The sequence below is a fragment of the Balaenoptera physalus genome, assembly GCF_965194825.1.
Source record: "Balaenoptera physalus genome assembly, chromosome: 2".
In the NCBI taxonomy this organism is placed as follows: Eukaryota; Metazoa; Chordata; class Mammalia; order Artiodactyla; family Balaenopteridae; genus Balaenoptera; species Balaenoptera physalus.
Window position 1 is genome coordinate 5,844,193 of NC_138883.1, and position 26,064 is coordinate 5,870,256.

A 26,064-nucleotide genomic window follows, 5' to 3' on the forward strand; every position below is an offset into this window, starting at 1 on the left:
AAACACCAGCGTCTCTTCCTTCATGAGGCTTATAATATATAGTAAGGGACGAGACACACATAAAAATAAATAGTAGACCTTGGTAAAAGGCAAGAGTAAACCAGCTGTCACACGTTTTTCTCATCTCTGATGAGAAGCATCATTAGTGTGGATGCCGCCCAGAATATCTTAGCGGTGGTCCGTCTTCACTATGTGCATGTTTTTTTAAGCTTTATTGAGGCATAATTGATATACAGAATCACACATATTTAACATATATGTTTTGATGAGCTGGGACATATGCATATACCCGTGACACCATCACCACACTCAAGGTACTACGTTGATGTGCATGCTTCAGGCAGTATAGACACACGTACAGGACTTCCTGAAAAGCAGCGTCTCATGTTGCCAAAGTAGTGAGATAATGCCTTGGGAAAAAATTAGTAACCAAAATATGTCTTACGGGCTTGTGCTTTCGCTGGTATCTGTGTGCTTTAAGGTCAAGCACGTGGAGGAAGGAATGTTACTCTAGCTTCAGAAACTCAATAGCAATTCACTGGCAGGTTAGGGTTTTTGTTGGAGGTAGAATTTTTTTTGTTTTGTTTTTAGAACTTAAGTACAGCGAAGAATAAGTAAACACCCTTGTGCTGTATTCCCAAATTGTTATATTTGCTTCGAATTATAGTTGGAAGTCGCTTTTTTGATTTTTTTTTCCCCAGTGTATATAGTTTTTCTTTGGAAACAGCATTCGAAACGAGCTTGTACTCATTTAACTGTAACATAAATGTTTACATTTAAGGGTGTATTTGATAATTAGAAATGAAATGCTTATAGGCAACCTTAAGTTGTATTTCCTTGTGATTGGATTTCTGACCATAGATGTAGCTGGATTGACGATTGTAACATGTCTTGGTGATTCTACTATTATTTTTTTCCTCCTAGGCAGAAGAATTATTTTTATGGGTTCCACGAAAATTACTAATGACTGTTGAATCTGCTAAAAATTCAGTGCTGGGTGAGAATAATTTCAGTTTGTTCAAAGCAGAGCAAAAATGATAAAAATATATAAAATTTCATTTTGTGGCGCTAGGGACCATATTTGGTCGTTTTCTCGACTAGTGAAATATTTCCCCAAATCCACATGAAGTGTTTTCCACACTTGTAATCTGACGTAGTAGAAGAATGTCAAAAGAAGAGGGCACCTTACCTTAAATGTTACATGACTATCAAGATATTCCTATAACTGTAATATATGTTTTGAATGAGCACTTTTTAAAGCAGTGTGTGGAACTGATGCTTTTACCTTCTGGGTTAATTCAGGGCCCTTGTATTCTCAAGACCGAATTCTTCAAGCCATGGGAAACATCACACTAGCCTTTCATCTGCTGTGTGAGCGAGCCGACCCTAACTCTTTCTGGCAACCCTACATTCAGACCCTCCCCAGCGAATACGACACCCCTCTCTACTTCGAAGAGGATGAGGTTCGCTACCTTCAGTCCACACAGGCCATACATGACGTCTTCAGCCAGTATAAGAACACAGCGCGGCAGTACGCCTACTTCTATAAGGTCATCCAGGTGAGCGGCTGGGAGCTGTTTAGAGGATGTGTCACAGGGTGGGGAAGGAGGGAAATTGATTGCTTAAATGTTCCACCTAAACATTTTGCTTTTTAAGGTAAAAGGCATCGAGTGCATTGTTTCTGTTTTTACAGAAATGTCACTGAAATGTGATTGGAATACATCTGACTTCCTCAGTGCCCAGTGTTAAAACAAGCAGCGGTTGCTCCTAAGTTATGAAAGTCACTCCATTTTTCAGAAAACGAAAGACAACCATGGACTTTTAGAAGCTCTACAATCTATCTAGTACAAAAAGATATGCCCCATGTCTAAATTCTCCAAGAAAATGAAAGTCCATTTGTGGGTTCTTCATACTTATATTAGTAGTAAAATATTGACAATTGATTTCTTTATGTTTTGCAAAGTGTACTGTGTATTATATTAATTTTAATTAGTTCTAAGTAGAAGTGTCACATGGAAATCTCTATAAGGTCATGAACATTTGGATTACACCTGATTGCTCCTTGCTGTGTTTTGGCAGTTCAGCCAGCGTTCTTTTTCCTTTCCATTTGAACAGCATTCAGACGGCTGAGGGCCAGTGTCAGGGTTCCCTTGGGAGCTAAGAAAGGGCGAGTGTCTCTGCCTCCTGACTGGCCCCTTTCTCATATGCCCACGAATCAGCTCCTGGACTGCTGTACCTAATAGGTGGCAAGTGGGAAAGTGAGCTGCTCCCTTTCCCTTTTCTTTGGGTAATTCGATAACCTGGATTAGGCTTGATTTGGTTGTTCCTTAGCTGGTCTGTCTCTGCTATGTTTTCATTGCTACAGGAAATAATGTTTTTGTGTTCATCATTTAACCTTACAGCATGCTTACTGCACAAGAATGTTACACTCAAAATTATATCCTCCCCTGTATCAAATACTTCAAATACATAAAAAACTATAACTCTTGTCTTCAAGTAGAAATCGCTGTTTTTCTAAACTTTAAACTTCAGGAAGCCTTTAAGAATTATCATATAATATGTATATAGCATTTATTTTGAGTGTGCTTGGTTTGAAAAATATTGATGGAGCCAGACCAAAACTCTGATTATTTGGTTAGTTTGCACCTACAATCCTGCAGTCTAAAGTGTGACGTGGCTCTTCGTGACCTGAAAGGGTTGTGCTTTTATTCCTAGTTCTTAACTGTGTTTCTTCAATGACTAATAAAAGCGAAGCTGACCCTAGCAGGTCTAAGCCTTTGTCATTTCCTCTTGTTAGGCAACAAACTGGAAACCAGCTCTTTTCACGAATGTGTTTCTCAAATCGGGGTTGTGAGATGGCGAAGGCCGGCGGCCTACCCCGAGAGGAACTGCCTCTGTGGTCAGGTCGAGGGTTCTGGAACGATGCTGAGTCTCCTGACAGCTGGCTTGGCGTGATCTTTGGATTTTCATTACACTCACCAGTCTGTTTATTTCAGTATTGACAAAGTAGTGCAGTTTTGCTTCAAGGTTCAATGAGATTTGAAATGACCGTGAGTCACTAAAATACTCTGTTCATTTTGATGGAACCACCTCATGCCAGGTCTCTTAATAACCCTCTGAAATAAACCCCTTTAGATGATGTTTAGGTGACCGAATTATACCACAGTCTGTGTAGTAAATAGTATTATTGTGAACATCTCAGGAACTAGAGAACATTCTAAAAATAAACTTTAATTCAGAAGTTTTTCTAAGAGTAATAAAATTCTCACATGACTAACAAGAACAATTTGGATAACTTATAATGAATCCAAATATCCTTTTTAAAAAAACAACCACAGTCTTAAAGTCTTAATGAATCTATTCATTATTCCTTTTTAGTATTCCTTTATTTATTTATTCTTCCTTTTTATTGAAAACTTTAATTAATAAATGTGAAACAAGGTATATCCAAATGTGGAATTATCAGACAATCAAGTGTTGGCTTTTTTGCATAATTAAGCCAATCTTGAGTATTTGAAAATAATGGTCGTGATTTTAAAAATGGGTGAAGGGGGTCAAAAGGTAAGAAGAAAAAAAAATATATGCAGAATCATAAATTTTAAAAATGATTTAAAGATGCAGTCAAACTGTACTTTTCTTGACTGTCAAAAGCATCAAACCGAAGAGAAAGCAAGGTGTGTCTGTGACCACGTAATAGCTTCTTCTGTTTTACATCAGTGCATCTCAGCTGGGCGGTTGAGAGGGTATTTGCCCTTGAGAGAGTATTTGGTAACAGTTGGAGACAGTTTTGATTGTTAGGTTGGGGGAGGGGGGGAATGCCACTGGCATCTGGGCTGGGGTTGCTGCTGAACTTCTCATGATGTGCAGGGCAGCCCCCAAACAAGGAATTGTCCAGCCCAAAATGTCAATAGTGCTAAGGCTGAGAAACCCTGCTTTGTATTTACATATAGAGGACGGAGCACCTCAAATACCTATGTGATTCCAGAAATCACCATCAGTCCCTTCTAGTGATTGGATGCCTGGGGCCTGACTGACATTGGTTGCCGGTCACTGCCCCCATATGTCAGAAAGTCTTCATGGGCCAGTTCCAGATCCCCCCGGCTTTAGCTGCCTGCTGTAGCTAGGAGAATATATTTTAAAGTGCTTTTCTGCTGGCTGTCATTTAACAAACATCACTTCTTTTTAAAAACTTACAAATATAAGACTAGGTTTGGAGATGTTTGACTTGTTAAGGATATAAGTACAGGGGAACAGAGATTGAAAAATCTACGTGTAAAATTCAGATTACTCTTTACAAACACAGACTTGGACCAAGGAGTCGAGTCGAGATCCTTGAAATTGCGTTTTGAAAATGAACTTTGTGTGGTGGGCTATCATCAGTTCTCCACATAAGCTGGTGAGAGTTCAGTCAGGAAGGGGGCATTTAACTGATGGGAGGGGAAGGACCATGTGCCCCGAACAGGGCAGCCCTGACTGAGGGTGGTTTCAGGAAGGGTCGAAGCAGCAGTGGGATAATCTGCCCAAGAGAGAGAGGCTGCACAGAAGGAGCCTGAGCTTTGTAGTCAGACAAGCCTGAGTTGAAATCCTAATAAATATATTTATTATTAAATTAAATATAATTTGGCATTTGTTGCTTTACCCTACCCCTCTGTGTTTGTCTCATGATCTGTTAGGTAGAAGTAGAAGACCCATTTTTCAGTGTAACTGTTGTCAGCCCAAGTTGGGCTGTTCATCAAAGCCCCCAGCACAGTGCCGGGCTGCAATGCCTGTGGCATGAGGAAACACCACGGAGGTCGCGGTTGAAGCCCCCCCAGCCAGGGCGGCATGGTAGTGGAGAGGGTGGGCTCTGGAGCTGGCCTGCCAGGGTTCAAATCCCCACAGCATCATTTTTGCCAGGTCTCTGTGCTTCTCTTTCCTTTTCTGCAAAATGAGATAATACAGCACCTGTCTCCCAGGGTTGCTGAGTGGACGAAATGAGTTGATCTACGTGAGGCCCTCAGTACAGCAGTACTTGTCATAGAAATGCTCCATTTCTGTTACTGTTTTGTGTTTTGATCCTTCAGGCCATGCCGTTTGGTTGTTTTGTGTTTTATTGTTTTAAGTTGCATCTCCCCTGTCCCTGCAGTACCTTATGGTAGTATTTCTTAACTTTCCTACTAAAAACTCCTATTGGCCATGGATAATGAAGAGTATTCCTGCAAGACTAGGGCCTAGACCCAAGTGACTCTTCACAAACTCATATTGCTTCGATATCTCATGCTTTTGTTGTTACTATCATTGGTTTTATATCTCATGTTTTTAAATATTAAAAATTCGTGCAATTGTTTATGTTTGCTGTGGTTTAACAATCACGTGGAATGACTTACTATCAGGTCAGCCTGGTGCTGTAGGAAAACAGCCCAATTTCTCCCATGACCCTACCTGCCACTGTGCATCCCTGGAACCCACATTCCAGCGGGAGAAGCCTGGCTTTATGTGGAGTAAATGCCGTGAGCCCCACGGTGTGGTCAGTCTAAGGGTGGTTCTTTTTCAGTAAAAGAAAATGTGACAGTCACTTAACGTTAGTAAAAATAGGCAGCAGAAGAGATGATTGCAAATTGAAAATACATCAGAATGAGCTTTGGCAGAAAATTTCTTAATCGATGATTTGATTTCTGTGCCTGTTGGAATAGGAACGCAAGGCAGCCCAGGATGAGACGTACTGCTGAGACAACCAGGGGGTCTAAGCCGTGGAGGAGAAGGTTTTTGCATGAGAATTCATGACAAAGAAAAACAGATTTAGGCACGAGTTATCTTTTTAAAAATCATATTTTGAGTCTAGCTGTTCTTCCAGTTTCAGGATGTTCCCAATGCTTATAGAAGTCTTCAATAACAATTGAGAGTAAACATTAGTGTTAACACGGTACTGCTGTTATTTTATGTGTCATGTTTTCTCACTTCAGTACCAAACCATACATCTTATGCTTTTCCAGGCTTGGGTGTTGGGCTTTTTCTCCCTTTTAGTAGACAGATCGCTTCAGCAATGCATTATCGCTCAGGGGAGAGTGAGTAGGATTACAGCAGTTCATGTTTAACATTTTCAGTACAGCGACCTGCCCTCAGTTTGATTTTTTTTTTTTTTTGGCATTGTAGTGCTTAACCTTTTTCAGGGTCTTGGGAACCCTCTTCCCAGAGACATGTGTATGTGTGCTATAATCACAAACCCTGGCATACCATTTGGGGGCTCAAATTCCAGAACCTGATTTGCAGTTTTTTGTTACGACTTCCAATTTAAAGTCATTTTTCTGGGGATGCAGACCAGACTCTAGTCTGAGCCGAAACTCATTCTTTTTCTCCTGAGCTGGCCGCTGGCCTGAAGGTCTGCCAGCCCCGGCCCGGCCACTGTCTCCTGGGGGCACCAGCAGTGTGACGCAAGCACGGCTGGTCGCTCTGTGGTGGCGATCCCAAGTCCCTGGGAGAGGAGCACAGAGACGTGTTCATAGTCATCTTGCTTCAGCCTTTAGGATGTTTATTCTAAAAGAAAACTGGCACTAATACTAACTTCTAGGAATTATAAATGCCTTTAGGTAAATTTCTCAGGTTACTTTCTGTCTTTAGTTTGCTTCACAGAGTTGGTTTAAAAGTCTTTCCAGGCCTCTGCTCGTCCTCATCTGTGCAGTAGCGCTTGGGCTTCACGGTTCTTTAAGGTTTTTACATTGTATCTGCATTGTATTCTTCTTGAGATGTGCAGTATACAGTGTGTCCTTTAGGTATCTAACAGATGATAGTATGTAACCAGAAGCTTCAAACTCAGGGAATTTTTTGTGCATACCTGCAGTTAAGATCTCACACCTGCTGGTGAAACATTCTACTGCAGCTTCATGGTTGAGAAATGTCAACCCCCAAACTCAGGAAGCTGAATTTAGAAATTGTGGCTCAGCCAAATGCTGGAAAAGGCTTGTGGGGATTGAGAACCTGAGTGGTGGTAGAATTTCTTCCTGTCAGTTTGTGAAGGGGGGCGCCAGGGAAGAAGAGAGGATTAATAGTAGAGGCAGAACTTGGCCTTTAAAACTGCTGCAGAGCTTTACCCTATAAAAGTACACCTGACAGACCAGGACATTCCAAAGTTCCGCTCCAAGGTGGGACTTTTGCATGGAAATATATGACTAGTTTTGTGATAGAAATCAGTGGGGAAAAAAGTAGGATTTGGCTTAAACCCAACTTTGAAGTGGTGTGATTGTGAGAAAATGAAGAAAATCATATCTTGACTTAACGTAGATGAATGATAGTCCAAATATTTCTCACCCATGTCAATGAAAAAGAAATGAACAGATCCTGTGAATGAGCTGTTTGTCTAGTTGATAATCCCATGTAGTGGGCTGGGCACTGCGATGTGGAGTTAAGAGCTCCCAAGGTTAAGAGCTCTCTTGGGATGCGCACATTTTCCTGTGCTGTTGAGCTTGAATGTGATGCTCTTTTAAGTAAATTCAAGTGTACGGGGTTTAACAGCATAGAGGCATATCTATAAAATTACTATTTTCCCATTGATCTCATTGTTTAAGTGATTTATCGCACCTTACTTGGGTCTCCTCTTTTTATGCTGATCGAATCTGAGAGGTGCAGGGGAAGGGCTGATGGAGAGACTCCTGTGTGTGTTAAGTGTTGTGAATTTTATTTCAAGGCTTCCACCTTTCCTGCCTAATGCTGCAGGACAGGGGGAGGCTGTGTTAAGTTGGCCGTCCTCCCGGACCGGCAGCTTCTCCCACCTGGCCAGGCCGGTGGTGGCAGGAGACCCGCGCAGCCAGACTCACAGCTTGCTGCGAACAGGGCCTGCCCAGAGGCCAAGCAAGGTGCCACTTCTGGTTCTCGGCATCCCGTGGCAGTTGTGGCTGAACGTCAGTTGCTGTCCCATTTCTCGCTGTTCTCCTTGTCCCTGACGGAGCCACAGGAGATGAGCACAGACGTGAATTTTTGCTGGAGATAGGTTTACCTCTGTTTTCCTGAAGCTCATAGAGAAAAATCTGATCATGCATGTACATAGAGAAATCTGATCATGCATGAGGCCTGCAGGAATGAACATCAGATTTGAGTAGAGCCCCTGGGCCTCAGCATACTTTAAAGATCCAGCGCCTTGACACGTGCAGGCGATGTACGTGGGTGTCAAATGCTGTCCTAGACACGTGTGGGTGCGCGTACCCGAGAGCCCCGCAAGGGAGGGTATGCACTTCCGTTCATGGAACTTGACTTCCGCTGGTGGCTGAGGTGGTGGCGGGCACCCCCGGTTTACGTGCAGGTTTCCTCCACGTCATCCCTGAGGCCGTGGGGAGCTTGGGGGGCTCTCCGTAGCCGGCTTCTCCCTCCGTTGGCCCTTCCCCTCTGCCTAGAAACCTGTGTAAGGGTCTTCCTTCCAGGTAAACCAACCCACCTTCTCCTCCTGACCTTGGATTCGCTCCCCTTCTTTTTGTTTTTAGCCCATTGTATCCTCCTGATTGTTCATTCAACTACTGTTTATTGAAGATCTCAAGCGTGAGGCACCACACCTGGGGACCGGGACTAATGTCCCTGGGGGTACAAAGAGGTGTTTTTGAACTTTTTATTTTGAAATAATTTTTTCGACTTAGGAAAAAGTTGTAAACATTGTACAGAGTTGAAAGCCTGCCCGTGGGCACCACCTCCTGGATACCCTGCTCCTGCCCTTGTTCCCACGTAAGTTCCCTCCCAGAGGCACATGTGTTCCGTATGTGACGCTCTCGTTTTCAGCCAAATTCCTGACAATGTCGCGACTCCTGACGCAGGGTGGGGGGTATGGGACACCGAGGAGGTGAGTCAGAGGCGATGGTGGGGATGAGAGAAAGCGCTTCAGTGGCTGGGGGTATCGAGGTAAACGTGGCTTCTGTGGTGAGGGCACTGGTTGGAGATGCAGGATGTGATGGGGAGAGAATGATGCCCTCTGATTCCAAGCTGTGCCCGGAGTCCGAGGGGCCTCTTCCCATCCTGTGAGTCGTGTTCTGTGCCGGGTGCCCTGGAGCACTGGCCGGACCGGGAGGTGGGAGTGGCTCCTGAGCTTGTTATATGGACCCGTGGTCACTAACAGAAGATGCTTCGTGGGGACAGAGCTGCCCCATCGGGGTGACCCTCCCTGGGCTCTCTCCTCAGGGCTTTAGTCCTGACAGTCACCCTGTGAGGGAGGCAGTGTCCATCCTCCCTTTGCAAAGGAGCAGTGGGAGATGTGGGGTTCCCAGGCCTGGGTCAGAGCAGGCCGGCCGGACCCCAGCCCTCCCAAACCGGGGTCGGCGGCTCACAGTCTTTTTCCACGGCTCTTTCTGGTCTTACTTTTGGGACAAAGAAGTGGTCTAGTTTTTTTTAAAAAATAAATTTATTTATTTTTATTTATTTTATCTTTGGCTGCGTTGGGTCTTCGTTGCGGTGCGCGGCCTTCTCATTGTGGCGGCTCCTCTTGTTGCGGAGCAGGGGCTCTAGGCACATGGGCTCCAGTAGTTGTGGCGCACGGGCTCAGTAGTTGTGGCTTGCGGGCTCTAGAGCGCAGGCTCAGTAGTTGTGGCACACGGACTTAGTTGCTCTGTGGCACGTGGGATCTTCCAGGACCAGGGTTCGAACCTGTGTCCCCTGAATTGACAGGCAGATTCCTAACCACTGCGCCACCAGGGAAGCCCAGAAGTGGTCTAGTTTTAAGGGCAGAGCAGTCTTGTTCAAAATCCCTCTTGGGCTCTTATTTTGCAGAAAGCTGTGCCGTCCCCTGGGCCTGCACAGGGCACCTGTTGGGGTTCCTTCCAGCTCCTGGAGGGACCCCCGTCCAGCCTCAGTCTCACTCTATGCAGAGGTGGGAGAGGGTCACACGCAGAGGAAGCCTCACCTGCAGAGGAAGCCGTAGGCTGCTGGCTTTCCCCCACGCTGGGATGAAGCTGGTGGTCCTCTCTCTCTCTCTCTCTCTCTCTCTCTCTCTCTCTCTTTCTTTCTTTCTTTTTTTGTATCCTTACCAACTTGACTTTTAATGTTATAAAAAAGTGGAAACACTGGAACTTAGGAAAATCACTCCAGGCTTGCATGTTCTCTGGAGAGTTTCCAGCGACTTTGTGATCTTTGTAGAGCCTCTGGCTGTCTTGCGGAGATGCACGGACCTGTGTCCTTGCTTTTTCCCGATAACTGACCTTGAGCATTACTAATTTGTGTTAAATGTGTATGAGTGTTGTCCTTATCATGTCCTTATTTAAGGTTTCTGACTTTGTAGATGATTCATTCTAAACGTGTATCTAATTTTCACCATTTTTATAAATACAGGCTGCAGATATGACATTTAAAAACATCTAATTTGTGTTTTTAACTGTTTGCTTGTTTTGTATAATGTTATAGCAATTCAAATAGATATAGACTTCACCTGCTGGGAATCTAGTGTTCTTTGGTTTTTCCAGTTTTTGTTTCAGCAGCCTTTGAGGGACTCAAGAAACGAAATGCTCTTTCTCTGTATTCCTGGTTCTAAATGGGGGAAGCCATACCTGCGTCCAGTCGGTGGCGCATATTCCTTCTTGGCAGTTATTAAGGAAGGTCCCCGTTTTGTGGTGTCTGTACAAGCGGGGAGGCTGGGCAGCCCCACGCTCTGTGTCCTCCTGTAGAAGTTTTCCAGGTAAGATTCCCAGATCTCCAGGCTGCCGTGGTTGCTGGGGCACTCCTGTCTCCTGCGCTTGGCTGGCCCGCTGGCTCTTCTGTCTGGCAGTCCTCCTGTGAACGACAGCCTTCCTCCCCTTACTCGGCTTGTCACCTGGGCCCCTTGAGAAAAACTTCCAACTTTGCTGATGAGAGTTGGGAACGGAAGTCCAACGAAGCCATTACAAGGGTAATCATTCATGGCAATGCCGGCTGTGTGTCCAACACTGTGAGAGCTTTCTTGCCTTTTATTCCAGGAACTACTGCCTTCCCATGAGAATCTGGGACAGAATTAACCAAATTAGATTCAGCGGAAACCTCCAGTCCTAGGGCCCAAGTCTTTGGGGGCATCACCCCGTTTTACAGGTGAGGAGATGGGCCGAGTGGCGAGTCAGGATTGAAGCCCAGATCGTCCCGACCCTAGAGGCTGTTTTTCCCACTTCCCTCGTCTCCACAGACCCATCCTCTTTACAATTCCTTCTCTCCCTTTCTAGCCCCCGCTTTACCAGTCCCGGGTCTTTCCCACAAGTCTGATCAGTAGAACTTTTTTGAAAATACAAGTTTAAAAACAAAAGCTTCAAAATTGTTTTTTCTTGAAACCCGCTTTTTTTTTTCCAGCCCCCTAAGGTCTGTATCTGGTGATTACATTCCCTGTTCTCTGGGATAGGAATTTTGGTTTTATTTTTGTTTTGTTTTGGTTTGAGTGTGTGTGATAAGACGAGAGCCTGCTTCTATTTTTTGAGACCTCTGACAAGCGCCCTTACGAGAACACTCTCCCGAGTGAGCAGACACATTGGCAACCACTCATGCTGGTTGACGTTGACATGCAAATTCTGTTCCTTCCCTGCAGAGCTGTACTGCTTTCATAATTGCTTATGACCTAAGAAATTCTGGCTTAGGCTGCAACCATCCCATGGCCACCCTGCGTATCCTTCTCGCCTTCTCTCAGGGAGAAAAGCATTTACAGTAGAAGCATGAAAAGGAATTAGAGGCAGTAGAGGAACCTCCGTAACATCAGGGATTATATTATTAATACATCTTTTTTACTCGAGTTGGGCCGGGACCTCTCGGCAGCTGGATGTGGAGGCACAGCTGGGACTGTCCACCCCCTCTGCATTTTAGTACCAAGCGGAAGAGTGGATTGAGCTCACCCTCCGGTGAGCTTGAGGGAATGTGTAGACCTGCATGGAGTGAGGTGGTGAGGACGATCGCTTTAACAGAATCGGTAGGTTAGTGAGCGTTCACAGACAGGGAACAAAGGCGCCTGTGTTCTGTTGCCCTTATTCCATAAGGTGCTGTGGATTAGACACAACCGCAGTCCACTCCGCCTGGCTTCCTTGGATTTGAGAGCCCTAGCGTAGGTGGGGCTTTGCTGTTGGTATTCATCGGGCTGTGTGCTTCCTGCATTTGCATTGCATACTAACTCTACGTAGGATTGATGCGGGCAGGCGCTCTGATTTGAGTATTTAGTGCTTCATTCTAGCCCTGGTGGGTTAGATCAGGTGGACCACATCTTTTACCGTTATGGAAACTCATTTTAGCAGCGTGTTTCTGCTGGGCAGATTATCCAAAAAATTGCCCATGCAATATAATAATTTTTAAATAGTCTTGTTAATAGCAGCTTCTTCCGACTCTGCCTGGCCATCCATTCTGCACCCAGCTTGTCAGTTTTCGGAGGAGTCGGTGTCCTGTAGAAGAAAGAATAGTCCCTCCGAGTCTGAGCTTGTCACCCGCTAGGTAAACCTGGTCAGGTTAAGTTGGAGTCTGAGTTCCCTCATCTGTAGAAAGGACACATGGGTGCCCGCCAGCCAGGCTGTGTGGGAGTGAAGAAGAGACATCTCTGCGGGGCTCAGCATACAGGTGCCAGCCCTGCAGACTCAGCGGGTCGGCCACACCCTCTCCAGGGCCGTCCTCTGGCCTCTGCTAGAGCGCGGTCCCTGCTCAGGGCCCGATCTGACAAGGCAGCCCTTCCCAGCGTGAGGACTACTTAGAGGACCGGTCCTTGTATGGAGGCAAAACATGCCTCCCTGGAACGTTCATCTGAGTCGTTTCCTGACTTGAGAGCAAAAGAGTAGATTTCGTCTTCTGCCACGACTCCTTCCCTCCCCGTCTCCCCCCACCGGCTGAGGCATTCGTTCAGCAAACACCTCTCTGCAAGGTGCACCTGCTTGGAATCGGCGGCTTACAAAGTTAGTCAGAAGCTTGCTTGCTGGGCCTGTAAAATTAATTCAGTAAAAAGTGATATTTGAGGGCATAGATTGAAAGAGAAGGAAGAGTCCTTTCAGCTGAGAAGTTGAGGAGGACTTTTTTTGTTTTTTGTCATTTTTAAATGGGAGCAGTGGTGGTTGGAGAAGGTGATCTCAGAGACGGGCCCCCGCTGCTCTCCGACCTCGCCTTTGGCCTATTTTTTCCTCAAAGCACATTAGTACCTGACAGCATATGTGTATTTCTTCATTCATTTGTCTGTCTTCCCAACCAGAATGTCAGCACACTGCGGGCAGGGGCTGTGTCTTATCCTCAGCTGGAAGGGGCCTAACACATAGCGAGGGCCCAGTCGCGGTTTGTTGGGTGAATAAAGCCACCAGCCAGTAGCCGAAACAGCAGCAAACAGCATTTAATAAAACTGGCCAGACACTGTGCCTTAGTTCGTTTCCTCCTGTCAGCATCCAGTGAGAGGTGCGATTCCCCTTCCCTCCTGAAGAGCAGACCTGCCGGGCCTCACGGGGGGGCAGTAGCCAGGCTGGGTCCCAGGTTTGGCTCAGACCCCAGAGCCTGTGCTCTCTGCAGGCTGCAATCCTCCCTGCCCCCCTGAGAGTCCCAGAACTCAGGCCACCTGTCACTCAATCATCTGTTCTGTGGCTCTTCTGGAACCTGCAGGGGGTCAGGAGCAGACTTCTCTTCTGTGTTCCCTAGCTTAATTCTCTTCTGGGGATGTTTGCCTGTTTGCTGTGTTCAGATAGCTCTCTAATTTTTCGTGGTTTGTAAGAGATCACCAGCAATGACTATGGTCACATGTACAAGTTTTCTCAATATTCAAGTCAGTTATTTTTGTTTGTTTGTTTTATTTTTGGTCTGGAGCAATTCTGACTTGTTTAAAATGGCTAGTGGCTTGCTTGCTTGCTTGTTTCCTTCCTTCCTTCCTTCCTTCCTTCCTTCCTTCCTTCCTTCCTTCCTTTCTTTCTTTCCTTCCTGGCTGTGTTGGGTCTTCGTTTCTGTGCGAGGGCTTTCTCTAGTTGGGGCAAGCGGGGGCCACTCTTCATCGCGATGCGCGGGCCTCTCACTATCGCGGCCTCTCTCATTGCGGAGCACGGGCTCCAGACGCGCAGGCTCAGTAGTTGTGGCGCACGGGCCTAGTTGCTCCACGGCATGTGGGATCTTCCCAGACCAGGGCTCGAACCTGTGTCCCCTGCACTGGCAGGCGGACTCTCAACCACTGTGCCACCAGGGAAGCCCGCTAGTGGCTTTCTTACTGTCGTTTCTCCTACTTTGGAATTCGTTTTCCTTCCAGTGATGATGGACACCCAGTCCAGGCCGCTGTCCTGCCTTCCAGAGGGTCTCTCCACTCTTAACCCTCCCGTCTGGGTCTGTGTGCAGAACTGGAGAGATCTTCTTGTAACATAAATTATATCATGCTGCTGGTTTACCATCACACTTGGAAAAACTCAGAGGGCAGGGCTGCTGAGATGGCCCCTCCTCGCACTTCGGGTGAACCCTCGGGTACCCCTCCCTCCCCGTCACTGCAGTCCGCGCCCCCTGGCTGTGATCAGTCCGCTGGTCTTGCCCAGCCTCTCTGGCCCCATCTGCTCCCTTTCTGCAGGGGCTTCCCCCAGTTCTGTGCATGGCTGCCTCCTTCTCAGTCTTCTGGTTTCAGCTAAAATGTTGCAGTTTGAGTGAGGCTTTCCCTTACCCTAAAGTAGATCTGCCTTATCCACTATGTTAGTGTGTTAGTCAGGACTCTTCTGAGAAACAGAACCAACAGGATGTGTTTACGTATATAGAAGGAGATTTATTTTAAGGAATTGGCTCACATGATTATGGAGGCTGGCAAATCCAAAATTTACAGGCCAGGCCAGCAGGCTGGAGACCCAGGAAAGAGCTGATGTTGTAGTTCAAGTCCGAAGGCCTTCTGCTGCAGACTTCCCTCTTGCTTGGGGGAGGTCAGGCCTTTGTTCTGTTCAGGCCTTCAGTTGACTGGATGAGGAGGAGAGCAATTAGGGAGGGCAATCTGCTTTACTCAGAGCCCACCGATTTAAATGTTAAGCTCATCCAAGAACAGCTTCACAGACACATCCAGAATAATGTTTCACCAAATATTTGGGCATGTGGCCCAGCCAAGTTGACAGATAAAATTCACCATCACGGTTAGCGTGCTTTTTTAAAATTTATGTGTTGACTTATTATCTGTGACCTCCTCTGGAGTGACCCTGCTCTCCAGGCGCCACCGTGGCACTGTTGCCGGCACAGTGCCTGGCACACAGAGCTCGGGCAGAGCTCGTTCAGTGGGGAGCCGGTTGCCTGCCAGCTCTCCAAGTGAGTCTCGCGTGGCCAGGGCCTCGTGGGAGGTGAATGGCCCAAGTCCAACCTATCCTCCGCTCCCTAAGCTGCGTCCCCTCAAAGCTGCATCCTTACAGGCAGGCAGCTTCTTCCAGTTTGTACAAAGGTCCTCTGATGTCCCTAAACCTGATGGGACATCAGAGGAGCCATGTAAATGAGGACTGTCACAAGTCTAACAGAGCATGCCGTCACTCTACCGAATGCTCGGTGGCCCTGGACACCCGTGTCCTAGCCTTTCTTACTCTGCCTTCCCAGACGTGAAACTTACAGTGAGGGGAGGATTTATCAGATCCTCTGCTTTTAGCAGACTTAACCTAGTAGCTGTCCATAAAACTGGTTTATACTCTCTTGGGCTACTGTATTTTTCTCTGTAAAAAATAAAATACTGTCTATATTTTCCGAAAGATTAGGTGACGTGAAATGTACTTCACAACACTGTCGGCTTCTGTTGTTCTTTCCTTCCTAGCCGGTGTTCACGACCAGGCTCTTGCGCTCAGGTTCAGAGTCTTCTGCAGATGTGCTCTGGGCCATTTTTCTTCACTTCCCACCAGATGTCCTCCACTGCCGCGTTCCCTCCACTGACTCTGCTCTAGCCAGGGCTTCCGGGCTGTGCTGGGCCTGATGTCCGCTCCTTACGTCGCTCCAGTGAACTGCTCCTCCTCTGCGTGTTGCTGTGTGGCCATCCGAGGCCCTGTGCGTTCCTTGTGACCCTCTCCCCGACTGTTTCCTCCTGGAAATTACTGGGTGTCTCCACCTCACATATGACTGTAGCAAAATGCCCTACAGTTATTGACAGTTGAAGCCTGAATTATATTTTTGGAGAGCTGTTACTTTTAGGCCCACCTGTGTTCTTTAGTCCTCGAGCTTTGTCATGTGTTACAATTTGGGTAATTTTTTCATTTCACAAATCAATTATATTCTTTTGGCATACAAGAGAAAGTGAGTTCTAAATATTAGTTATTGAAAACATATCATGGATACTGTGTTCATTTTTATTTACATTCAGCCTCATCAGGAAAAAATTATAATAGTATTCATTAAAAATTTTAAGTCAAATAACTACCTATTTAAAATATCTTCTAATAATAATGGTGTTTTGCTGAATGCTGGCTTCTCCTCCAGGTCAGTGGTAGGTGCTATAAGGAGATAGAGAAGTAATCCGAGTCCTTGCCTTGTAGAAATTTATAGTAGAGATGGGAGGAAAACAATTGGCAGGAGACGTTGAAGAGCAAAAATGGGAAACCGAGGCAGTGACTGCCGTCTGAGCTCCTGGGGGGCAGTCAGGTGGTACCTGAGTTGGGGCTCGAAAGGCAAAATTGTCTGGTAGAGGGAGGGAACTACTGTCAGCAAAGGTGTGGAGTTGGGGGGCGGCAGGACACATTCCGAGGAGGGGAGACAGCCGAGGCCCAGCAGAGGCCGCAGCCGCTGGATTTGAGGGAGGTCATTTAGCGGTTGGCAGCAGGGACCAGCTCCCAGAAAGTTGGGTCCCTGCATCTCCCTGGGATGCCTGTAGCTTCTGTGGCTCAGGCCAGTGTGGGGTGAAATGGCTGTGGCCTCAGTAGTTGTATTTTATGACACCTGCCCAAGTGGCTCAAACTCTCTGATCCTCAGTTGCCACAATTACCTCCCACCCTGTCACACAGCTGAGCTATCAGGGAATAAAATGTGGTTTTAAAACATAACATTCTGTTAATGTAAATAACCAGAAGCTGGATTTGAGCACACGTCTGTGATGTCAAAAAGGAAAGTTCCAGTACTGGATGTGAAAGGCAGGAGGATGAAACAGAAAGAGGCCCGTTCCCAGGAGCTAGGATGGAGGGTGCAGGAAGGAGGGAGGGTGGGAGGGCACGAGGGCCTTCAGCAGGCTTTGGGGTTTCTGCCCTGCATGTCATAGGGAGCCCTGGGCAGCAGAGTGATCAGGTTGGCCTGGGTTTGTTTGCTTGCTTAAAGATAACCTCGTGGCAGGGAGGCCAGAAGACCAGTTAGCCTGAGGAATTTGAGAAGTATCTGAAGGTTGGATTGACCGTATCTGGTGACAAACTGGATGAGAGGAGTTTGGGGGAGAGTTAGTTCAGGATGACCTTGAGGTTTCTGGAATAAACTGGTTTTAAGTTTACTATTCCCCCGTTATTCCTAAGCTGACTTTACCAGCCTTTCTCTATTTCTAACCTTTATGGTTTAGAAAGGAAACTTTTGATCCTAAATTTCTAGCTTATTCTAACTTGTGTGAATGCAAGACACCGAAAGTAATCTTTGTATTTGAGTTTTCAGACAGGTTTATTTTGTACTTTGGAATATATATTTCAAGCAGAAATCTTTTGTATGCAAAAGTCAAGCCTGGAGCAAATCTTTATTGTGAAATTATAAGCTCGTGAAGGTGAAGGTTTTAATGGAAGTGCTCACCCAACCTTAACCGTAGTGACACGCGCACAATAGCACGTCTGAACGAAAAGCTGTCAGACGAGCAGCGTTCAATTTAAATATATCAGTGATTTCAAGACTGTCTCTAATGAGTTCTGAAATCTTTGTGTCAGTCTCATGTTTTTTCCTTAAGTGCTGTGAAATCATTTAAAATTAGTAAGCCAGTTTTTATTTGGTGGCGTTTACATCAGAACTGCTACCATCAGCTTGGAGGTCCTTGCTCTTGTGTGGTCTTCTCATCAGTCTAATGCGAGTTAGTGGCTGTGGTTTCTAGAACCAGAAGGCCAGCAGCTTCCTGTTAACAGGTCAGTACGCTAACCAGAGGGACCTCCTAGATACAGCTGCTGGGTCTCAGTGCTGGCACTTCGTCACCTGAACGTGGGCGGCGTAGTGACAAGGGCAGTGTTTCAGTTACTGCTAATGTAGATGTGAAATGGAGCTTCCTCGAGGGAGTGAAGTGTTGGACCAGGGTGTGTGGAGGGCTTAGCAGTATTATTCCCAAACCGAGAAAGGTCTGTTGGGAAGGATCAGTTTCTGTCCGTGTCACACACAGACCCGCACGTCGCAGAATCACGCAGAAGTCCCGCTGCGCCTAGGCCTTTTCTCTCTGGCGGTCGGCCCCTGTTACCCAGCACCACTGATGTGGGAGGAGCGCTGGTAGGTGCTGGGGCTGCAGATGTGGCTTCTGGCCTCAAGGAGCTCTCCGTCTAGCGGAAAACCAAATCTCGTCCCGTGAGAGAAGAACAAGGGGTAGGGGGCACTAGCCCAGAGGCGAGGGGAGAGCAGAGAGACTGGGGAGTGAGGAGAGGCTTCTCAGAGGTGGGTGAGGTAACTGACCCTGAGGAGGGTCCGGGGTTCACTGGTGGGCGTGGGCAAAGGGCGCATGCTGGCCACTCAGTGCAGCTGGAGCGTGGTTCGCACGGGGCAGAGGAAGTGAGGTGGAGAAACAGGCTGCAAGGGGGCGGGGGAGCAGGACCAGCACGGCAGTAGCACTGCATTTGGTGCCCAGATACTCATTAAGCACATTGAATCCTCACAACCACGCTCCTGGGTCTGGCTGTGATTCCCATTTGACAAAACGGAGGCCTGTTTGCTGGTCTGTCTGTTCCAGGACTTAAACTCATACCCAGTTACTGGTACCCAAGAACTTAGATTCCTACCTGAGTCTGATGTACCTTCCGGATCTCCAGCATCATGCTGACTTCACCCTGTAACCAAGGGAATTGGTCGCTCACTCTGTAGGCATTTACGGGGTGCCCACGGCTCAGTAACTAATCTGGTTTGTATTTCAGCGTAAGCAGTTACAGTGCTTTAAGCGGTGGACATGTACTCACGAGTCCTGCTAAAGCGGAAGCACCACAGAGGCTGGGTTGGCCTGCGTGGATCGGGCACCCAGCCCAGTGAGTGCTGGCACGCAGCGAGAGCTTGGTAACCAGTTACTGGGTAAGAAATACAACTCCTGGGTGAGGCCGAGAGTAGGTGGTGACCGACCCACAGTGTCAACACTTTTGGACGCATTCTGGATTTTCTTTCGAGTGTGTGGGTAGCACTAGCTTCCTGGACAGGCTGCTCTAGGAATGAAGAGCACATAAGAACATAGCTGTGGACCAGATCAAGCCTGCATTAAGGAAAAATCTTTCCAAGCCAGCTTCACCTACTGTTTTTCTTTTTAATTTAAAGGAGCTGCTTAATTTCAGCAAGACACTCATCCTGGTGCCTTAGTAGAGGAACAGAGAGTGACTCTCAGTGTGGTTGGAGAGATGACAGGTGGCGTCAGGCTCTCTTCCTGGGCCTGTCCTGCCGAACACTTTTGTCGGGATAGTGAAAAGACCTAGGAGGCATGCTGGTCAAATTTCTGGGTGGTGAAAAACCATGGAGACTCCCTCCGTAGGCTAAGCCTGTCTTGATTCACGAAGCTCTTGGCCGCGCTGGAAGGATGCGACCGAGCAGGAATCACTGGGAAGGCCGTGGGCACAGCAGGAGGACTGGTGACTGGACCTCAGAGCCCTGGGGCCCTGTCCTCTGGCAGTAGTTCATTTTGTGACCGTGGACCAGTCACTCACACTGTCTCAGCCTCACTTACTAAAAAAGGGAAACAAACCTGCCCTGTGTCCCCTACAGGAGGGTGGGGCAGGTGAGAAATGAAGGGAAGCTGTTTTTAGGTAATAGAGCATTTTACAAATGCATGTTTTTGAAAAAGAAGCTACCTGTCACTGCCCTTCGGGGGTCCTGAAGAGGCAAATCGTGGATGAGGTGTGAAGGGAGCTGGCTGGCCAGCCGTGGTTCCTCCCGGTTCAGAGAACCACGGTGTGGCTGCTACAGTCACGGCCCTGTGGGTGCAAAACTCAGCCCTGCTCTCTGCTCAGTCTAGTGGGGGAAAGCTAAATGGCAATAAAGCATGCAAGTAACAGTTTATGGCAATAGAAGGCTCTTGCTTGTTGGTATAGGGTCAGTTACCAAAATTCTAGGGAAAAGCTGCTAAGAGAACTTTAGAGGTAGGAAAGATACAAGTGATTTGAGTTTATCACATTAAAATAGAGCTACACTTTAAAGGCAGTAAAGGTCAATAATCGCTTCCAAACATCAAACATTTTAAACTTTTTTTAATAAGATTTATCTTCAGTCTCTCCACACATTATACATGGCAAGTAATGGAAAAAGGTAAAAATAGTATGTATCTATTGATGGATTATATCATATATAGCAAATAGGCCTTTGCTACGTCAGTTATTTAAAATGGTCAATATTAATGGAATAAATATATGATAGAAAAAAAAGGTAGGGCCATCTGGTAGCTCTCTGTAGTAGTACCTTCTGTGGCAAAGATGAACAGTTTGGGAAATGTTCTGTTGACTTTGTAAATGGAGATTTAATTTATACACTAAAGCACACATGCATTAAGTATAGATTAGTCTTTATACTAAGTAACTAAATCAAAGTCAAGATATGGGAACATTTTTACCATCCCAGGAAGCTCCCCAGTCTCCTTTCCCAGGCTGTGTCCACCCACCCTTTTCCAGAGGTGACCACTATTCCGATTCTGTCACCATGGGTCAGGCTTGCCTGCTCACGAGCTTCCTGTCATTAGGGTTGTACAGCGTGCACTCGCTTGCATCCGCCTTCCTTTGCTCAGTGTGAGATCCATCCAGGTTGCTGGGTGTAGCGGTAGTTTACTCCCTTATTGTTGCTGCATAGTTTTCCAGTGTTTGAATATACCCCATTTATCCATTCTCTTATGGATGGACATTTTGGTTGTTCCCACTTTCTGGCTGTTGTAAACGAAGCTGCTGTAAGTAATCCTGTATACGTCTTCTTGTGGACCTATGCATTCCTTTCTTCTGGGTGTTCTTGGAAGAAGACTTACTGGGGTATTGGGTGGTCATATATGTGACCACCCAACCTCAGTAGACATCGATGAACCATTTTCTGAGCGACTAAGCCCGTTTGGTGGCGGGAGAAGTGCTCGAACATTCTGGTTGCTCAGCTCCCTCCCAGCCTGGGCTGCAGGGCCGTCCTGTGGGCATGCGTGTAGTCGCGACCTCCATTCCCCAGCGACTGATGGTGCTGGGTGTGTTTTCACCTGCTTATTAATTACTTGCGTATCTCCTTCAGGGCAGTGCCCGTTGGAATCTTTTACTCACTTAAAACAAAATTATAATAATATACTTTATTTAACCCAATATAGCCGAAAGATTATCCTTTAAAAATATAGTCAGTATAAAGTGATTTATGATATATTTCACTTTTTTTGTAGTGAATCTTTGAAGTCCAGTGTGTATTTTTGGGGAGAGTAGTATGTTATTAAGTTTTTAAATTGAGGCAAGATATAGGTAACATAAAATTTGCCATTTTGACCATTTTTAAGCGTACAATTCAGTGGCATTAATTACATTCATCATGTTATGCAACCATCACCTCTATCAAAACTTTTTCATCACCTTAAACAGAAACTCTGTAAATGTTAAGCAGTAGCTTCCCCCCCCCCCCCACCGCCCCGTTGCCTGTTTGCGATTTGGCATTTTCTTCTGATTATGTGCCCTTTATAAGACATGTTTTGACTGTCTCCTCCCAGTCTGTGGCTTGCCTAGTCGCTTTCTTAATGTATCATTTGATGAACAGAAGTTCTTAATTTTAATGAAGTCTGATCTATCAGTCTTATTTTTTAAAGATGGTTTTTTTTGTGTCCTTTTAATGAATTCTTTGCCTAACCCAGGGGCTCTCAACCAAGAGCTGTCTGCCCCTCGGAGGACAGAGACATTTTTGGCTCTCACAGCTGGGCCAGGGATGCCGCCAAGCCTGCAACGCCCAGGCCATTCCCCACAACAAAGAATCATCTGGCCCGAAATGTCAGGAGTGCTGAGGTGGGGAAAGCTTGGTCTGGCACAGGATCGTGAAGATGTTCTTGGCGTTTGCTTCTGGAAGTTCTGCCACTTCACCTTTCACATTTAAGTCTCTGAGCCGTCTCTCTTTAACTCATGTGTATGGAATGAGAAGAAATTGAGAAAAATCTTGATTCTTCCACATCTGTGCCCTTAGCCTTTTATTTAAAACAAAACTCAGTACATTAATTATCAGGAGCTTTATATGGAGCATTTTAACATCTAGAGCTAAAGTTTCAGTGTTTGGTGGTCTAAAGGCAATGTTTGAAGCATGAAGTAAATGGCCTGGCATGTGCAGAAACTGAAGATTTTTTTCCCCTTCCAACTTGATTATTAAGGACTTGATTTAGAGTTTTTGTTCTTGTGGTTTTTAAACTTTCAGGTTACAACCATAATGAAAATGCCCACACAAAAGATGCAATTCATAAAACAAATTGACTCTGAAGTGTGCTGTTTTTAATTAGACTGTAATCTGGTTCTTTGCATATAAGCGTCATGATTAGACATTTGCCAGAGAGAAGGGAATTTGTTAGTTTTTCCATTGTAGTTCAGTTGTATTTCTACTTGTCAGGTCTTCCACAAAACTGACCACTTAAATATTCAAATCCTACTAAAATAGGTTGTGATGTTTTAGGATCGGTAGGAGAAGGAGAAAATACCTTCAGAAGTGGCGCCATTAAACCATGTGGACAGCTGTTCTTCAAGAGGATGGCAAGGACAGAAGCGTTGTTATGAGAAATTTCCCCTGTGTTTAATGGTCATGTCCGGTACATTCATAGTATTCTTATATTAAAATCTAATTTTATGTAAGAATTTATGGCTGTTGAGTGGTCAGATGGGGAAAATATCACCTTGTTCAGCATACGTTGTGGGATGGTAATTGTTCTGCTGTTGAAACTGACCCTGGCAAGGGGATCAGTGGTTCTAGGGTTAGATGCTTAGGTCTTGCTTTAAAATCCGTAAAAATACATGTTGCTATTTTAGGGCAACAATAGTTCCCCTTTTTCTGCATTTGTGTGAATGGTGTGTGCCAGAAAGGTGCTAATTTGGAATCAACAGCTGGGTTTGAGTCACAGCCCTGCCTCCAAATAACCTAGAGATGACACGGCAAGTCACCTACCCTCAGTTTCCACATCTGGCATTGGAGGCGCCAGTCACTGCCTCATGTTGGTCCTGGAGGATTGAATGAGAAGTGTAAGGGCATTTTGTGAAGTACAAATCTTCACAGAAATGTGGGGTGCCCTCTTTGTGGGCCCACCCAATCTTTTTTTTAAAATTTCTTACCATGATATGTGTTATATTTATATAGAGGCAGCACTTGAAGTTAGGTGGATGGATTTGGAAACTCCTCCACTTCCTAGCTGGGTGACCTGGGGCATGTTTCTTCTGGGGCTTAGTTTCTTTATCTGTAAAATGGGGGTGATGGAGGTACCTATCTCACAGGGTTCCTGCGAGGTTTAAATTGGTTAATACTATAAAATGTCTAGGACATTTTAGGTGCGTGGCACACAGTAGGTACCCAATAAATGTTAATTATTATTTTATTGTTACTGTAGAGTTGCTTTGGATGATAATGACATTCAGCACCTGCCTCAGTCAGACCCTTTTCTGCACACAGTGACCAGTCCTCTGAAAACAGGGCTGATGAGTTCCTGACATAGAGATTGTGGTCCTCAGCACTAGGAAGTTAGGTAGGGGTGATGGGCACGGAGGTTCTGTCGTGGGGAGGAAAGTGATACGTGAGCCAGCGGCACCGCATTTACCTGCATCTTCACTGCTCAGCAGATTGAGAAGTTTAATTGTTCATTAATGAGTCACCTGCTTAATTTCACTAATTTCTATTTAATGGGGCCATTTTGAGCCCCTGAAGGGCTGAGAACAGACTTTCTTCAATTTTGTTTCCACAGCTCCGAGCCTGATGTTTGGCACATGATAAATACATGTTGAATAAATTTTAATTATCAGTTATTTGCAGGTCAGGTCCAAAACTGTGTTAGAGATCCTGAGAAACTAAGTAATATGGCTGGAGTTGGAGACCTTTAGATTACTTTAGAGGAAAAAGTCACGTGGCTGAGTCCTTGGCCTTGCTATCAGCGGCCTTTTTGACTTTTTTCTTTTTTTTTTAAGTGAAATTATTTTAAAATTAGAAACCATACATATGTACAATAGAAAATATTAGAAAATACAATAGCTTAAGGAGGAAAATTGAAGTTTTATATATTCTATTTGGCAGAGTTTCAATGACCCGGAACCTCAAGTGCTCAAGTGGGCAGATCTGGACAAAGATGGGGCCAGAAACCCTAGTGTGAAATTTAGCTTCTCCCAGACTGCATTTTGCCACCATTCATCTGTGTGTGCATATGTACCTGCAAGGCATGGGGAGGGGTTTAATCAGATAGCAAAGATCTTCACTACCTCCTCCTTAGTGGCAGCTGGCAATATACCCAGTTCCTAGATTCAACTCAAGTGAGGATAAGTCACCTGCAAACTTGTTAAAAATGGCGCTTCCTGAGCTCCACTCTTGGGGTCCGTAGGTCTGGACTGAGGGCTGGATGCAGTGCACCCAGACAGCAGCGTCCTGGACTGTAGGACTTTGGAAGAGCAAAGAGCTTGCTGTTGGAGCCTGTCCAGAATATCTTACAATTCCCTTTATGCATCACAGTTTTCATCTGTTTTACAGAACAAAAACAGGTGTATGGAATTGAAGAGACCAAAATAAATCCATAAGCGTATGAGGTGGGCCTTATGGAGGCCTTCAGATTGCCTGATTTTCATAAGTAACTTCGGAAATTAAAGAGACTCAGATGGGTTTCTATATTGGATTTGATCCTCTTTGAGACTGCCAGTGTAGAAGCAACTGTTTATCACATCTTAACTAGCCAGTGTCTTTGTTCAGAGTACATAGCATATGTTTCAAAGAACTTGGGTGTCTCCAAAAGCTGTAAATTTAGGATTGAAATAAAGTATTAGTTTTCAGGTGACTGAGTGAATGCTGAGCACAAGTGGGGCAAAGGGGACAAGAAACTGTATCACCACACTAATGATGATCGTAAAGCAGACCAAATGCCCCTCATTCTAAGCACAATCTCCTGCCTCCAATAGGAAGAGAATTGAGGTGTTTTGTCCACCTTTAGTTTCCGTGGCTTTTCTCTGTCCTTCTCAGAATTTCCCCTTACCGTCACCATCCTCTTGTTTCTTCACCTTTCTCTCCTTGTCCAGGCCAACCCTTTTACCTGTGCTCTTGGTAACATAGTGCCCACGTGTCTTTGTTCTGTCACTTACTCCCCATCCTGTCCATCTTCTTCCTTTTTTTCCAGTAAATATGTTCATTTCCCCTTTCCTAAAAGGCAGAAAGGTGCTAACATCTACTGAAGACACTTGGTACTACAGCAGCTCCTAGCCCATCCTGACCGATAAGGTATGTATGTGCTTGTGTGAACTTTCTTGAGAAGTACTCCCAGGCCCATAGTTGTCTATTTTTTAGAGGCTTAAAACGATGCACCCTTATTCTCTCATGGGTGGTATGGGAATCCGGGAATCCAGGCACAGCCTCGCCGGGTCCTGTGTTCCAGGGTGTTTCTCAGGCTGCAGTCAGTGTGTGCTCTCATCTGAGGGCTCGACTGGGGCAGGACCAGCATCTGCACTCCATCTCCTGACTGGTGGCAGGATTCTGCTCCTTGGGGACTCAGTTCTCACTGGTGGTTGGCTGAGGTGATCTTGCCACCTTAGACCCAATGTTTTTATCAGGTTCACCAGCCCCCTCCCCACACTCTCCACTTCCTCTGCTCTCTGTTTTGATCCATGCTTTGGTACATTACTTTCCTTAAAGAAGACCTTCTTCATCATTTCCATTAATTTACCAATGTCTACTGAATTTAAGTCCCTTCCTCTGGAAGGATACTAACTAATTGATGCCTCTCAAGTGCCAGCAAACCTAGGGGGTGGGCACTGTCTTCCCTTTACACGTGAGGCAGCTGACCAATAGTCAGGGCCCCTTCAGAGCTGCTGCCCTGTGCACTGCACCCTCTTCTGCAGGGCCCTCACGTGCCCACCAGCCTTTCCCTGCTGC

The 26,064-nt window shown here is 45.9% G+C and overlaps 1 protein-coding gene across 7 annotated transcripts in view; it reads left to right on the forward strand.

Annotated features, from left to right (window-relative positions):
- The window catches only part of SETD3 (SET domain containing 3, actin N3(tau)-histidine methyltransferase), a 70,792-nt gene that overhangs the window by 18,997 nt on the left and 25,731 nt on the right, over positions 1-26,064 (forward strand). For all 7 annotated transcript variants that reach the window (XM_082450291.1, XM_082450288.1, XM_082450293.1 and 4 more), the window contains 2 exons: positions 925-997; positions 1,303-1,559. In XM_082450291.1, the coding sequence (XP_082306417.1) occupies positions 925-997; positions 1,303-1,559 (330 nt within the window). The remainder of the gene's footprint in view (positions 1-924; positions 998-1,302; positions 1,560-26,064) is intronic.